The following is a 17,392-nucleotide window of genomic DNA, read 5'->3' on the forward strand; positions in this document are numbered from 1 at the left end:
AAACCGACAAACTGTGGGATGTTGTAGGGGACATCAAAACAAATATTTTTCCCTAATGTCAGTTTTTCGTATGAGGATTATTTAAACCGATGGAGGCTGTATTACGTTCTTCAGTTGTTAGAGGGCTTATTACGCTCTTCAGTTGTAGGCAACTGCTGTCCACCAGTGTAGTAGTGCACTGTCTCTGTTTACTAATGGAGCGATACACCTGGAGTGAGTACACTGACATGCTTGGTGCGTACTACGTAGCGCACCACAACAGGCGAGCTGCACAGCGGGTTTATGAACAACAATATCCTAATCGCCGTATCCCGCATCATACAACCTTTGGTGCTGTGTACCAACGTCTGCGTGAGACCGGGTCATTTAGGAGATTACTTGTACAGGGAGGCTGTCGAACGGTAAGAAAGCTGCAATTTGAGGAAGCTGTCTTGCAGCATGTGGAACGGGATCCTTCAGTCAGCACTCGTGCAACTGCACGTAACATGGGGACGAATCAGACGAATTTAAGAACAGTCCTTCGACAGCAATTGTTACGTCCATTTCACTTACAGTGTGTCCACAACCTGGAACTAGTTGATTATCCACCCAGAGCACAGTTTTCGCAGTGGTACCTGGAACAGTGTGAAATGCATCCTACATTTCCATCCTATGTGTTGTTTACCGATGAAGCAATGTTCGGGCGTGATGGAGTCTTCCACATGCACAATTCGCATGTTTGGAGTGAGGATGACCCACATGCCACAGTTATTAGCACTGATCAAGTGCGGTTCTTCGTTAATGTGTGGGTCGGTGTTGTTGGGGACTGTTTAATTGGGCCGTATCTGCTACCTACGCCATTAAATGGGAGGCACTGTTAACAATTTTCTCGCCAGAACATTGCCAGAATTGCTGGAAGACGTCCACTCTCTACAAGACAACGCATGTGGTTCCAACATGATGGGGCTCCGGCACATTTCAGTCGTCGTGTGCGTCGATTCCTGAACCGACTGTTCCCAGAATCGTGGATTGGCAGAGGTGGTCCTGTACTATGGCTGCTCGATCCCCAGATATGTCCCCACTGGACGGTTTTGTGTGGGGAGAGATGCGCAACCTTGTTTACCCAACTGCTGTTGCATCAGAAGAAGATCGGGTTGCTCGGATAGTAGTAGCAGCAGCAGCAGCAGCATGAACAGTTCAGGATACTCCTGGGGTTTTTTCCCGTGTCAGACAGAACATGATCCGACAGTGTAACCTTTGTTTACGTGTCAATGGAGGCATTTTTGAAAATCTACTGTAATTGAAATTGGGTTGTGTTAATGTGTTGTCTCTTGGTCATAAAAAATGGAAAAGTCTTTGTTGGTTTAATTAATCTGCCGCGTGAGAAATCTTCCTCTACTGGTTTAAATACTCCTCATAGGAAAAAATGACATTGGGGAAAAATATTTGTTTTGATGTCCCCTACAACCTCCCAGAGTTTGTCTGTTTAAATACTTTACACCCTGTATATCCATTCCTAATGTTTCATTCTAGACGCTTCCGCTCAACGTGGAGGTACACGTGCGTCTAGAGAAATACTCTGGAGCTCTGCGTTATACTGTCGCGTCTGGATCACAGAAAAATACAGAGTATTAAAATGCAGAGCATATAGCTGCTCGGGACATGCGATCTCCCACGAGCACTAGGACATTTGGACTCGTCATTTGCGTTGAACTTCGTGATATTTGGGAGCTATAAAAGTGCCCCTCATAGGCAGTCACAGCAGACAGAGGTGGACGTGGCTGGGGTACTCACCGACCTCCCTGAGCGGAGCCAGCTGCTGCCAGCAGGTGATGAGGCTGCACGACCCCGACACGCCGTGGCACTTGCACGCCACGCGCGACTTGCGCACCACCGCCTGCAACACGAGCACACCGTCAACTCTCCGCTGTAGGCACATTACAATCTAGACACCGTAAGCTCCCAGCAGCAGCTACGCAGAGACGTATTAACTTGGGAACGCCATAAGCACCAAGCAGAAGTCACTGCCAAACAAATTAACATGAGGCACAAAACACTCCCACTCGTAGCTAGTCCAAGGCACTTTAAATTCCCTGAATCCATAACATTACGTCAGCAACTACCCCTAAACACTTTGACCCCACCAGTGAGGCCCCTCGGACAGTAGGAAGACTGATCTGCCAGCTAGGAGGGAGTGACAGAGAACAATTTGCCGAATTTCTTCCAATCTGTATCTCACTCCATAGCCTCCAGATCTCTTCTCCCCTGACAACTGGCAATGATGCTCCACATGAGGTCATTATTTCATTTTCTCACTTTCTATAAAAAATAATATTCTTTGCACCAAACGTGTAGTAATTATAGCTCACTTGATGGGAACCAATTTTTGTTAGAGACTAATTACTCGCTTATACTTCATAGTGTTGCTAGTTCTTGTTTTTTAAATAATTGGTTGCACCCCTGTGAACTGGCAAGGTGTAGGCGCTCTGTGTCGTCTGTAAGCATTTCACGTTGTCTATAATCCAGTTACTGCTTCGCGTGAAAAGCGTAGGTACAGCTTCTAAGATATCTTTTTCCGCTTAGAGACACTCGTTCTTAAGGTTTTCTTCTTAAAAATCACTCTGGGGTAAGTAGTATGCAGGTGCAGCACACCTGGTTAGTAAACACTGCTGGTTCAATTAAATCTCGTCAAATATATATGTATATAACAGAGAGGCAATTTTGTGTTGAATCGATATGTGGGAAGACGACTATTCACCCTATCCTCCCATCTCTATCTATCTCTGCCTCACCATTCTCTGTCTCTTCGTCTTCCCCTCCTCTCTATCTCTGTCTCTTCTTCACCCTCACTCTGACCATCTGCTCCTCACTCCTCTCTCTGTCCATCTACTCCACTCCCTCTCCATAGTGTCCACTTTCTCCAACTCCACACTTTGTCCCCTCTTCTTCCACTCTCTGTCCTTCCTCTCCTCTCCCCGTCTCTGTCCCTAACCCCCATGCCCATTTTCTCTATCCATCCCCTCGTGCCTCCATCTGTCCCTATCCACACCTCCATCTAGGAGGCCCTGCATCTCACATGCTGGGCAGCCTATACGTCAGGAGCTGGAAAATAGTTTCTTGCCCCTGGCTTAGAGGCTACCTTTCTAAGCAGTTCTAAAAGGCAGGACATACTACCCTTACACAATGTACATCTCTTGCAGGGCAGCCTACATGTTGGGACTGGAAAAGCCTGTCTTGCTCCTGACATGTAGGCTTCCCTGCTGAGCAGGTCGATCAGACAGCTGATACTCTTCCTACACAATATTTCCGTCATATATACTATATACTAGGGTCTGGAAAAACACGTTTGTCCTATTGAATCTAACAGGTTATTAAACCCACAGTATTGATAATCGTGATATTTGCTTTTCCTGTCCCAAATTTAGTTGAAATCGATCCACACACACACACACACACACACACACACACACACTGTCTTACATATATAACAGGTAACATTATATGTATGTCATGGGAAGTGGGTGTAATTCTTGTTCTGGCACAGAGATATAGACAATATCGTATGGCTGTCAGGTGAATCACAAGAGCATATCACGATTTAGGTATGTAGATAAATAACATACATCACAACATTTAGTTCTCTATAGCCATGGAAACAGAAGGAAAAAAATATACTACTTTGATCTGAAAATTCCAACAACAGACACTCCGTGATTTTACACAAAGAAAAGCCTAGAGGCATGATAAAACAGAAGAAATCAAAGTATCTAGATTCTTAAAAATTGGCAGCCACTATATATACAGCATACCGACCAAGCAGAACACCTCTAAGCAAAAACAATTTCACAAACAGCTAAACATGATCATCAACATAGCACAAAAGAATGGATAAAAGAGGATCATAGTACACAAGGTATACAACAGTGGTGAAGAAAGACACAAACAGAACAAAACTAAATAGGAACGATCCAGATATAACAGCACACAACAGTGACACACACCATACACTGATACTGGAAAACTCATCTCACAACACAATCACAAACTGGCTTAGATAACATAGCACAACCAACCCACACATAAAATTCGTAACATCTTAAAAAAACACAGAATTATTATACCCTTCGAGACAAATAGCACTACACAAAAGAAATTGAAACCTGTGAGAGAAGAAGAAGATAAAAAAACGAATTAAACTGTAATAGCTGCAACTCTAAATAGATTGGGGTCACCGCAAGGAATTTTAATATCAGGTACAAGGAATATGCAAGGACACTGAATAGTGAATGTATGAACTCCATCGTGCAGAACATCTAATAAAAGAAAATCACCACCACATTGGGGTAAAAGCAAACATGGCAGTCGTATGCCGTAATAACAAACGAAAATGAATATGTATTCTTCAAGATGGAAAGCCTTTCCGATTAAGTGGTTGAACCTGCCTTGCTAATGGATCTCCAAACCGACAACAAAAAATGTTCAAATGTGTGAAATCTTATGGGACCTAACTGCTAAGGTCATCAGTCCCTAAGCTTACACACTACTTAACCTAAATCATCCTAAGGACAAACACACACACCCATGCCCGAGGGAGGACTCGAACCTCCGCCGGGATCAGCCGCACAGTCCAGGACTGCAGCGCCTTAGACTGCTCGGCTAATCCAGCGCGGCAAACCGACAACGCCTTACGACTTTCTATATGATCATCAATACCTCTGATTTTACCTCTGTGGTGATTAATCGAGATGTATGCTGGAGGAGGTAGTATGTTTCTTGTCTGGAACATACGTTCTTGAAATTTTGTAAGTAACGCTCCACACGACGGGGCATGGTCTCTCTTTTATCGTTTCTCACTGTAATTCTTGCACATCTCTATAACGTTCACGTGCTGCCTAAAAGTTATGACGAATCATCTACTTATTTTCTGAAAAACTTGGTAAGAATTTCATACTGACAAATAGCATCAAAACCAGCGTAGATGAGGCTTTTGCAAGTGACAACCACTGTGGTTTTCTGAGTCGCAGTGTGAATCTTCCTTCCCTGACAATAAATTTACCAGGATATTGCATTCTGAACTGCTCTGGTGGGTATTCATAGACGCTTGATGGTTGTGGTGGAACCCGGTGATTGATTGGCTATGGTGTAATCATACATTAACACTTTTAGTCCTCTATTTCCAGCGATAACTTTATATTTGCTGCAACAGTTGATCATTAACAAGCCTTCTTAAATTTGACAACAGTTTCTCTTACAGTGTGACCTACCCAAATAGCAACTGCATGTTCAAAGTCAGCCCAAAAAACGTTATCGACTTTGTCTTCGAGGTCCTTCAGATAAGCAAGCAAGATACACAATTTATTAAGCCCAAGAGATATCACGATAATGCCGGGAACAGGACAAGACAGCAACCAACAGGTCGGCGTGCCGCACTGGACGTTGGTGCAATGGGCACTGAAACACCACCTGACGTTATGATAATGGCCTCGATTCGGCTAGGAAGAGAGCCCAGGTGTGCCGTATCCAGCTGAACCCACTCACTGATGATCAGATCCCATAGGCCACTAAATCTTTGGGATGTTGGTTGCTACGTTTCACTAGCTGATCCAAATAGTCTCAGACGTTTCTGTGGGATTAAGATCCGATGATTTCACAGTTCGGTCGAGGTGTGACCGAGTGCCTGAGTGTTCATCAAGCCTGGAGTTTCAAAGTTTTCAAAGCATACTCATCATGAAGATCTACAAGGGAAGACAGCACTCGGTCGTCGATAATGCTGAAATTTGCGGTAACCTGAAAGAGCGGGGTCAAGTCATAGTACGAGAAACACCCTCAAAATATCCCAGAACTACCCCCGGCCTGATCTATAACCTCCGCACACTGCGCATTAAATGCCTCATTAAGCTGTCAGTACACTCTATACTCCGCATCTTTTGAAAATAGGCAACATCACAATTCGTCGGACCACATTACATGCCTCCAGTCAGTTGTGTCCAGTCTGTATGTTGTTTGGCCCACACAAGGTAAGCAGCTCATCAGCCACTCTGGGAACTTAAATTTTGCGAGGTACACGACTCCCAACTGCCACGGGATGCCCTCCGCGATGTTCGCGCGTAAACTGGTTGAGACAGACTTGCATTCGCTGAGAGCAACAGTTCCTGTTGCAGCTGAAACGGACTGTCACTGTCAAAGCGTGACACTCGCATCCGGCACCCGTTGGTCAGCATCATTTTAGAGCCACTGCTCTCACGCACTATTACGGGGCTGCGAGTCGTACACTATTCCTCGTAGACACATTGGACAGTCTGCGCTGATACACCAACAAATGAGGCATCTACGAGGGCAGTTCAATAAGTAATGCAACAAATTTTTTTTCTGAAACAGGGGTTGTTTTATTCAGCATTGAAATACACCAGGTTATTCCCCAATCTTTTAGCTACACAACACTATTTTTCAATGTAATCTCCATTCAATGCTACGGCCTTACGCCACCTTGAAATGAGGGCCTGTATGCCTGCACGGTACTATTCCACTGGTCGATGTCGGAGCCAAAGTTGTACTGCATCAATAACTTCTTCATCATCCGCGTAGTGCCTCACACGGATTGTGTCCTTCATTGGGCCAAACATATGGAAATCCGACAATGCGAGATCGGGGCTGTAGGGTGCATGAGGAAGAACAGTCCACTGAAGTTTTGTGAGCTCCTCTCGGTTGCGAAGACTTGTGTGAGGTCTTGCGTTGTCATGAAGAAGGAGAAGTTCGTTCAGATTTTTGTGCCTACGAACACGCTGAAGTCGTTTCTTCAATTTCTGAAGAGTAGCACAATACACTTCAGAGTTGATCGTTTGACCATAGGGAAGGACATCGAACAGAATAACCCCTTCAGCGTCCCAGAAGACTGTAACCATGACTTTACCGGCTGAGGGTATGGCTTTAAACTTTTTCTTGGTAGGGGAGTGGGTGTGGCGCCACTCCATTGATTGCCGTTTTGTTTCAGGTTCTAAGTGATGAACCCATGTTTCATCGCCTGTAACAATCTTTGACAAGAAATTGTCACCATTAGGCACATGACGAGCAAGCAATTCCGCACAGATGGTTCTCCTTTGCTCTTTATGATGTTCGGTTAGACAACGAGGGACCCAGCGGGAACAAACCTTTGAATATCCCAACTGGTGAACAATTGTGACAGGACTACCAACAGAGATGTCAAGTTGAGCACTGAGTTGTTTGATGGTGATCCGTCGATCATCTCGAACGAGTGTGTTCGCACGCTCCGCCATTGCAGGAGTCACAGTTGTGCACGGCCGGCCCGCACGCGGGAGATCAGACAGTCTTGCTTGACCTTGCGGCGATGATGACACACGCTTTGCCCAACGACTCACCGTGCTTTGTCCACTGCTAGATCACCGTAGACATTCTGCAAGCGCCTATGAATATCGGAGATGCCCTGGTTTTCCGCCAAAAGAAACTCGATCACTGCCCGTTGTTTGCAACGCACATCCGTTACAGACGCCATTTTAACAGCTCCGTACAGCGCTGCCACCTGTCGGAAGTCAATGAAACTATACGAGACGAAGCGGGAATGTTTGAAAATATTCCACAAGAAATTTCCGGTTTTTTCAACCAAAATTGGCCGAGAAAAAAAATGTGTTGCATTACTTATTGAACTGCCCTCGTACATTCAAAGTTTGGCCATGACCACGACCAAACATGAAGCTGTTTTGCCATTCTGTCACGTTCAAGCGTCGACACGTATTACAGCGCTCACTGTATTGCAATGCGTCAATGACTTGCGTAGTGGTGGAGGGTCAGATGACCACCTAATGCAAGTCTGACACCATGTACAGGGCTTCAAAGCGACCAGTATGTTCGCTTAACGGGGTAACAAATATTTTATCTGCTGGGCTTATACGACCTAAATGTAGACGTAAATGCAGACGTAGATTGTGAGGCAAAACCCACGTGTTTAACAGACTTTGAGTCGCACAGTTGGTGGAGTTCTCACATTTACCTTGCTATACATTCGCCGTTCTCCGTCCGCGTCAGATACCGAACTGACAAATATCTAAAAGACGGAGTTATCAGTATTCGCAGAGCTCTTGCATTACTGCCTCAGGTGCTGCGCTAAGCAGGGCATGTCGCACACCCGACCAAAATCTGCGTTTGCATTCATAAACGTACTGTCGGAAAGCATTCAGATGACAGCGTTGAACCTAATCCAATAGCTTCCAAAAACTAGAGTATGATGCGATGCTGTATCAAATTTCAACACTGCATAAAAATTCCACCATTACACAACAACAAAATTGCTTTGGCTTCAGTACAATCCCCTGCGAATTAAAAAATTAAAGGAAATCTGCAGTTACACGCTACTTAGTTTAAGCGACGATCATAATGAAAAGTGAAATTTCTGACAAGGGAACCTCCCCATCGCACCCCCCTCAGATTTAGTTATAAGTTGGCACACTGGATAGACCTTGATAAACTGAACACAGATCAATTGAGAAAACTGGAAGAAGTTGTGTGGAACCGTGAAAAAATAAGCAAAATATACAAACTGAGTAGTCCATGGACCACATAAGCAACATCAAGGACAAAGTGAGCTCAGAAGCGCCGTGGTCCCGTGGTAGCGTGAGCAGCTGCAGAACGAGAGGTCCTTGGTTCAAGTCTTCCCTCGAGTGAAAATTTTACTTACTTTATTTTTGCATAGTTATTATCTGTCCGTTCGTTCATTGACGTCTCTGTTCACTGTAATAAGTTTAATGTCTGTGTTTTGCGACCGCATCGCAAAACCGTGCGATTAGTAAACGAAAGGACGTGGGAACCGAAAACATTTGATCGCAAGGTCATAGGTCAACCGATTCCTCCACAGGAAAACACATCTGATACATTCTATACGACACTAGTGACGGCATGTGCGTCACATGACAGGAATATGTTGTCGACCCACCTAACTTGTACACTTGGCGAATGGGTAAAAAGATTCTTCTACCTTGCCCGATTTAGGTTTTCTTGTGGATGTGATAATCACTCCCAAAAAAGTTATGAAAACATAAGAGTTTCGTCACATAAACTGAAAATAAAAAATTAAACTTTTTCACTCGACGGAAGATTTGAACCAAGGACCTTTCGTTCGGCAGCTGCTAACGTTACCGCGAGACCACGGCGCTCCTGCGTTACCAGTCTCCTTGATGTTGCATATCTTCCCATAAACTACTCAGTTTGTATATTTTGCTTATTTTTTCGCAGTTCCACACAACTTCTTCCTGTTTTCTCAATTGATCTGTGTTCAGTTTTTCAAGGCCTATCCACTGTGCCAACTTATAACTAAATCTGAGGGGGGTGCTATGGCGAGGTTCCCTTGTGAGCACGTTAGCTGCTCAAAAATATCCTCACACCGCTATGTACTGCGCAATGGACCACTAGAAGTCATGAGAAGTGAACCTCCCACTATGAAAGAAAGCAGGAAGTATCGTGTTGTCAGTAGAGGAACAGTTACAACAGAATGGGACGGTTCCTTCGAACGTCAGCCACTCACTAGATGTCATCTCAGTAACAAATGCATCGAGAGACATTTCAGCGCTCCTAAAACTGCCCAAGACTTTTTCTGATTTGACTGTGATGTCGAAACGCGAAGGAACAATAACGACTAAATGAAGACAACGCAGAGCTCATGTACTGACGGACAAGGAAGACCGAGCACTGAGGGGCGTGGTTGTAAGAAATCGCATTAATACAGCGAAAGGTACCACTCGCGAGCTGCAAAGCGCTGCCGGCAGTCCAGCTAGACAATGACCATGTGTAGGGAGCTCAGAAGAATGGAGTACAGTGGTCGAACAGCTCCTCATGAGCCACACATTTCAGGAGTCGTTGGTGAGAGACGCTTGAGATGGTGTAAATAGCGACACCACAGCAGTGGGTGATTGGAAACGAGTGACATTGAGTGATGAATCACGCTACAGTCTATGGCAATCCTACAGCAGTGTTTGGGAATGACGGATACCTAGACAACGTCACCTGCCATCACGTGTAGGGCCAAAAATGAAATACAGGGGAGGTGGTGTTTGAGTATTGGTATGTTTTTCGTGTCAGGGTATGATCGCTTTATTGCGCCTAAGAAAACGCTAATTACATCTACATACAGGGTAGCAATATGGCCACATTTGGGGAACTGAGAATCCGCATTTCGCGATCGAGAAGTCTCTTCAGCCTCAACGGATGAGTGTATGGTTGCAATGTCCAGTCGCGGAATAATCGGTGCGATATTCCTTGATGGCACGGTGACTACCGAACGGTACGTGAAGGTTTTGGAAGATGATTTCATCCCCATTATCCAAAGTGACCCTGATTTCGACAAGATGTGCTTCATGCAAAACGAAGTTTGACCTCATCGAAGCAGGAGAGTGTTTGATGTCCTGAGGTAGCACTCTGGTCTCCGCATTCTGGCCGTGGGATACCCAGAGGTCACTCGCATGGGCCTCGATTGGCCGCCGTATTCTCCGGATCTGAACACGGGCGAGTCCCTTTTGCGGAGCCATATTAAAGACAAGGTGTACAGCTAGAGCTGAAAACGGCCATTCAGGAGGTCATCGATAGCTTCCAATTTCCGACACTTCAGCGGGTCATCCAGAATTTCGCTATTCGTCTGCGCCACGTCATCGCCAATGATGACAGGCATATCGAACACGTTATAACCTAAACCCGAATATCTGTAGTGACGTTTACATGTTGGATAATGTGTATACACGTCGTAGTTTGTAACTAATTTACGTTTTCCTGTCACATACTCGTAGTTCAATACTTGTCACCCTGTGGATACTCCGGAAGCCACCATACGGTGGCGGAATGGCAGTCAAAGTGCGAAAGCAAACCAGTTCAATACTGGTTACCTGTTTAACTTACAAGATGGTATTTTAATTACCATTAATTACATAGGTGCAATTTGTAACTTTGAAGATAGTTTTTCTACTGTTATTTAAAAGCAGTCAGCCGCTCGGAGTGGCCTTGCGGTTTGAAGCGCCATGTCACGGATTGCGCGGCAGCTCCCGCAGGAGGACCGAATCCTGCCTCAGACATGGGTGTGTGTGTTATTCTTAGCATAAGTTAGTTTAACTTACTTTAAGTAGTTTGTAAGTCTATGGACCGATGACCTCAGCAGTTTGGTCGCTTAGGAATTCACACACATGTGAACATTGGAAAAACAATTATTTGATTTGCATACCAACCATGCTCGTTTCATTTTTACTTTGACATTTTATAGTGATTTCTATTTTCGTATTTTATTGCATTTCTGTTCCCAGGTCAACCAAGTTAGGTCAATAAATGTTAAACATGATGTGGACGAAAATAGAATCGGGTATCTCGAAGGGTCACCGAAATCTGTTTGTGTCCTTCAAGCTGGACGCTCGAATTTTCACCTTCTCTTCAAAAATGGTTCAAATGGCTCTGAGCACTATGGGACTCAACTGCTGAGGTCATTAGTGCCCTAGAACTTCGAACTAGTTAAACCTAACTAACCTAAGGACATCACAAACATCCATGCCCTAGGCAGGATTCGAACCTGCGACCGTAGCGGTCTTGCGGTTCCAGACTGCAGCGCCTTTAACCACACGGCCACTTCGGCCGGCTCCATCTTCTCTTCTCACTATCGTAATACGAAGGAAGGTGTTACGATGACGGAAGCTTTAATCCTACATAAAATCACGACGTCGCTGCTGGCAAATAAAAACGTCCCGGAGCTAATTAATTACAAAAACTGGACATACTTGTCAATAAGGTGTGATCCACGATCTTAATTTCTAAAAAATTCACTAATTTTTCAGTCTGTACTCCTATGTCCCTGTTTTACTTCCGAAAGATCTTCAGACTGAAAATAAAGGTATTTTGTTTTAAAAAAATGTAATTGTGTCCTCAATCAGTCGTATACAGTGCAAAACAATAATCTGTTATTACTTTATAGCTTCATAATATCCCAAGCACCTAATAAATGATCATGAATTTTCTGTATCAAACAACCTTGGAAAATCCAAAGGTCGTACAGACACAACCCCTGACCCTTGTGACATGTTTACACGTACGCTGTACAAAAGATATCCTCCTTCTTTTTGTGTTATTTGCTATACCCTAAGCCATGACACAAAGTGCGCTGATCTGAATGACATGGAAGACCGCATCGAAAGGAAAATAGCCTCCTCCTTTGTAACTGAACCACATTGAGAGTGATTACTTGTGCGTTTTATGGCCTGCAGCTTCACGTTTGGCATTCAGTAGCTGTCGCGTGCTCGAGATGATGGCCGCATGCTTTATTTGAAGAGCTGATGGAGTGCCATAGCGCGATCTACCCAGACTAGGAGTGGAATAATCTTCCCAAGCGCAATGTAAACAGGCAGAATTGCACGTGAGATAAAAGCTAAAAGCGGTTGCCCCTTACGATTCTCACTGACATCACTCACACTGCTGTGGTATTTATAAAGTCTGTTTCTAGCAGCATTTTACTTTGTCACTTCATTATCAGAACCACCATCTCAAACAACAACAACAACAACAACAACCATCTGACACCCTCTGCTGCATAAAGGTCTTCTCCAAACCTCTATTCTTAACGCGGTCTTTAGCTACACGCATAAATCTTGATCCTACATTTTATTGAATGTCTTCTATCTATATTTTATGATTACCTTCTCGAGTTTTCTTAGCTCTTCCAATTCATGAACTACTTTCTTGATCCACTTAGCACCCGTTTGCCTGGCTATATATTTTTGTTACAGACATAATCCAGTCTTTTACTCCAGTCTAACCGCAGATCCATTCGTTTGTATCCTCGCCTCTTTTAGCAATTCCTAATTTATGTCTATTCAGTACTCGGCAATAGTCCATGTCTTTCTGCCGCAAGTCAAAATTGATAAATCAAAATGGTCGTAGACATTCCGTTTTACAGATATGGGAAGTTTGGTTTTAAAAACCACTTACGAAAAGTACTCCAGACCATATTTAGTCTTATGTATACTACATTTGCTTCCCATCCTGTGTTTGTATACAACTGCTCTAATTCCAAAAACTTATCAGCCATATCTATGAATTTACTGTCAACGTGTACAGCTTCCTTTCCGATTTGTAGTTTGTACATTATTTTAATTTTATTGTGAACGATATTCAGGTCCACTTCAAACTTGCTCTGTTAGTTTCTGCCATTAGTTGCTGAAGCTCATCTACACTGTAGGTTAATCGTACTGTGTCGTTAGCAAAATGAAGTTGATTTAGGTATGTTGCATTGATCTTTACTCGTTTTTTTTTCAGTTTAACGATCTGAAGACATCCTCTAAGGCTGTTTAGAATATCTTCTGTGATATGGGATCTCCTGTCCTGACTCCTTTTTCAGATCTGCATTTCCAGCTATCGTAACGATGTCTATAGAACGCATAGCATAGAAGTTTAATAATACATATGGGAGATTTACATATTATGTAACCTAAGTACGTATTTCATGATTATCCGAGAATCTACATTCTTTCATGCACGAACATCAAGTTATTCTCGCGATATGTCCACATACGGTTGATGTTCATGCATTAAATGATGTTCAATGCCTAATTAAGTTATATTCTACGTTATTCTCCCACATATATTACAAACATTCTCTTCCTATTTCACACAGATCGTGTTAGCCTTTGTAAGTGATTCCACAAGTATGCTGGTGAACTCATTTGTGTGAAACATCTGTTGCGACATCTTATGTGCGGCAGAGATAATCAGAATGTCTCATGACAGTTACTAAAATGCTTGCACACACTTAGACTATAACTTTTACTACGCTCTGGATTTTGTTTCCAGCAGGCTCTTCACTTCGTAAACTCCACCATCATCGGCCACAGGAACTGCCTGTTTGATCCACAGGTCTCCGCGTCATCACCAGTGCAGGTGATCGTAAACTGTGGTCTGCCTACGCCGTGCAGTATCCTGCCACTGTCCACATTATCCGCAGGCTGCCACTGAGTGTGGTGGCGCAGAGGTCTGAGGACGATCGTTAAAACCTCCAACTGACCATCTAGATTTAGTTTCGCACGATGTCCCTAAATCACTTGACACCTACGAAAGGGAACTGCAAATGTTCTTCTTTAATCCAATGTTGTGCACTTTTTCTAACGACCTCGTCATCAAAGGGACGTGAAACGCAGATCTTCTTCCTTTTTCTTCAGGTGTAGATCCAAGGGAAGAAGTATGGGGAGGTCCTTACCGTGGTCATCTCCCCAACTAAAAATATTAGAAGTGTTTGTATTCTTCCATACAAAAATTTCAAATTACATAGCTAGTGTAGGCGAATAAAGTACATGTAAACAATCTCGGAAGTGACGAGGAATTCTACATCTTACAAGCTACATTTAACACATATTTTTAATTGCTTGCATGAGGACCTGCTCACGGCGAAGCGGTTCAATCAGATACATTCCATGTAATAAAGCTCTTGATGTAGAGTAATTTCTGAGATCATTGCCACTAGGTGTCTATGTATGTTGGCAGCACTCCTCTGGCAATGGAATGAGCTGTTGCACGCAGCTATTGCAGTTATATTTTGTGTACCTTTAGCTCATCCTACGAACTTCTCTTGTGGATGAAATCAAGAATGTATGATTGTGTGGTGGATGTGAATCTGCAGTTTCCCCGGGTGATGGGAACTAAAGTGATATCAAGTGCGCCCAGCAATCTCAGTATACATAAATGATTTATCAGACAGGATAACCAGCACTATAACATTGTTCGCTGGAAATGCTGTTTTGCACAAAAAGTATTGTGAATGTACGATAATAGGGAACTTCTCAAAGACTTGGGGAAAATTGCTTCTTGGTGAAATGAAAGGCAGCTGATTGTCGATAAATGTAAGATTATGCCTACAACAAAGAGGAAGAACCCGATAATACCCGGTTACAAGGAGTGGTGAACATCTTGAGCGCATCATATCGTACAATTAGCGATATCCGATATGAAATCGGACTGTCACATAAAATCAGTATTAGAGGAGGTGAATGGAACGCTTACATTTGCTAGAGGGATTACTGGAATTAGTGCATCTGTAAAGAAAGTGACATAGAAGATGCTAGTGCGACCAATTCCAGCGTCTGGAGTCGGTATGAAGTAGGCATGATAACAGACAGCGAACTAACTCACAGATTTACTGCTGGTTACAAGGAGACTGTTACAGTGTTATAGTGCCGCCATCGCATTAGGGATAGTGGTTATCTCTGAAACAATCGCTTTTCGGTTATATCGTTTTCCCCACGCCCTTTTAACCTGTTGAAACCGTTCAGAATACTCGGTTTTTGAAATAACCGATTTTCGGTTTCTTATTCCTATTATTTCCTGTAATAACCGTAGAAATCCAACAAAGACTGAAAAATTTTGACCCTCTCAGTTTAAAGATATATAGAAACATCAAATAAAATAGGTAACTGAAAGTAAAAAAGGCCGTCTACCGTTCGCTGCTTGTCTCAGAAAGTGCTAAGTGGATGGATACTACAAAAATATCACCAGTATTCTCCTACCGATTTTAATTTTTGGAACTCTGCTAGAAAATAATATTGTAATCGGAGATCATACCACTATTTGGGAATTACGAATAGTCGGAGCTAAAGGGCAAAAATTGACATTGAAGAACTCGTTTTTTCGTGCTACTAGCAGATAAAGGCATATTACATATATACAGACAGCAGACCAGCTACTTTCTGTTTTTATTGTATACCATGAATGAATTAAGTTTACAATTTTTTAATGTCACCATAATTTTCTTCATCTTTTATTAATTAATCTTCAGTCTTCTGAAACAAATGAAGCATTGTACTCGATTGCTACTTCACTCTGTAAAAACATTTCCAGATTAGGATCAATGCCATTCTGCAATACGACGGATGTCCGGCGACAACAGCGAGAGACTGTCATACAGAGCAGGGGATCAAGTGTTGCACACTGCACGTACGCAGACGTACCTTAAGACACGAAGCACGGCGACAGGGACGTCACTGTCTCGGCAGTGCTGTACCAGTTCTTATGCCACGTGTTTGTTGCTTGTTTTTGTCCGCATTATTGCTAAGATAGCACTGATCGCTTTTCTCGTTTTCTGTCACAAAGCAACATTTCAAAGCGACGCAAATTTGTTAAATAAAAATTATTTCTGTTTCAAAAGTGTATAGTTAAAAGTGAAAATTTTAGGACTTCTGCTGTGGCTAACTGATAATTCGGTGTTTTACCCAGTTATTAGAAATAAATAAAAAAACACCTGTCATAATCAAGACCAAACATATAGCGAAAAATACTGGTTATTCAAAACTAAAATGCCGGTATCTGTTTTAACCGGTCGGTTTTTCCCATCCGTACATGGCATATCTCGCGTAGGTATCATAAGACCACGGTACTAGAGTTTAAGGTACGTACAGATGCCTGTAAGTTGTCTTTTTCTCTTGTCCTGCACGTCAATGGAATGAAAAGAAAATTTACGGTATTGATACTGCGTATACTGCACTGTACAGTAGCTTTCGGGATATACAGAATCTAATGGTAGACAGATCTTCTACTTCTTTTGCAAATGAAACCAGTCACTGAATCGACACGTTTGATGGAGCTCCCTGGTTCGTATCGGGCAGTAGTGACGTCATCCAGGAGTGACCGCGTGCTGCTGGTGCGGGGGCGGCAGGGGCGGCGGGAGGTGCGTGTCCGCCGGACACGGGGAGAGGCCCGGGCAGCCGCCAACCAGCACCCAGTGACGCCGCGTCTTATCGGATTGTCGGCGGGGCGCGTTAATTGCGGCGTGTTTGGAGGAGCGCTCGTAAAACACCTGTCTCTGCTCCGGTTGTCCTCTTCCGGGACGCAGCCGGCCGGCGCATCCTTCTTCGTCTCCGAAACTCCTAACGAGCCCCTCAACTGGATGTAACGCCGTTTCCGCCTTCATAAATTCCTCCGCAGGGCGACAGTTCCATCTCCCCGAGCGGCAACAAAAATCACCAGCCGTCCGCCGTCGCAGGTGACTCCATTCACCGAAGTATTCCCGCTGAATTCTTGGGAAAATTCCGAGCGCTTCTCAGAAAATTCCGTTTTGGGTAGATAAGAGTGTTCTCTGTGATGTTGCCGAAGGCAGCCTTCCATTAGCTCCAGCCCGCTGTTCTCTTCCCCTTTAATCATAACTCTACCAATAATTTGTGTATCTTTCCGTCTCGTCTTCTTTTTGCTACGACATGGCTTTCCTATCGTTGAGAATATTACGCAATCCACAGACGTTAGTGCTTGCTCTACATCCGCAAGTCACTTTGTAAATTCACTAGTTAAAAAAAAGTGGCTCTGAGCACTATGGGACTTAACATCTGAGGTCATCAGTCCCCTAGAACTTAGAACTACTTAAACCTAACTAACCTAAGGACATAACACACATCCATGC

At 43.6% G+C, this 17,392-nt stretch overlaps 1 protein-coding gene across 1 annotated transcript in view; it reads right to left on the bottom strand.

Moving 5' to 3' along the window:
• LOC124799148 (protein Wnt-5b-like) overlaps window positions 1-17,392 on the bottom strand; it is a 291,425-nt gene that overhangs the window by 95,575 nt on the left and 178,458 nt on the right. The window contains exon 6 of the mRNA XM_047262686.1: window positions 1,774-1,876. Coding sequence (XP_047118642.1) covers window positions 1,774-1,876 — 103 coding nt within the window. The remainder of the gene's footprint in view (window positions 1-1,773; window positions 1,877-17,392) is intronic.

The sequence above is a fragment of the Schistocerca piceifrons genome, chromosome 5, assembly GCF_021461385.2.
Source record: "Schistocerca piceifrons isolate TAMUIC-IGC-003096 chromosome 5, iqSchPice1.1, whole genome shotgun sequence".
NCBI lineage: Eukaryota > Metazoa > Arthropoda > Insecta > Orthoptera > Acrididae > Schistocerca > Schistocerca piceifrons.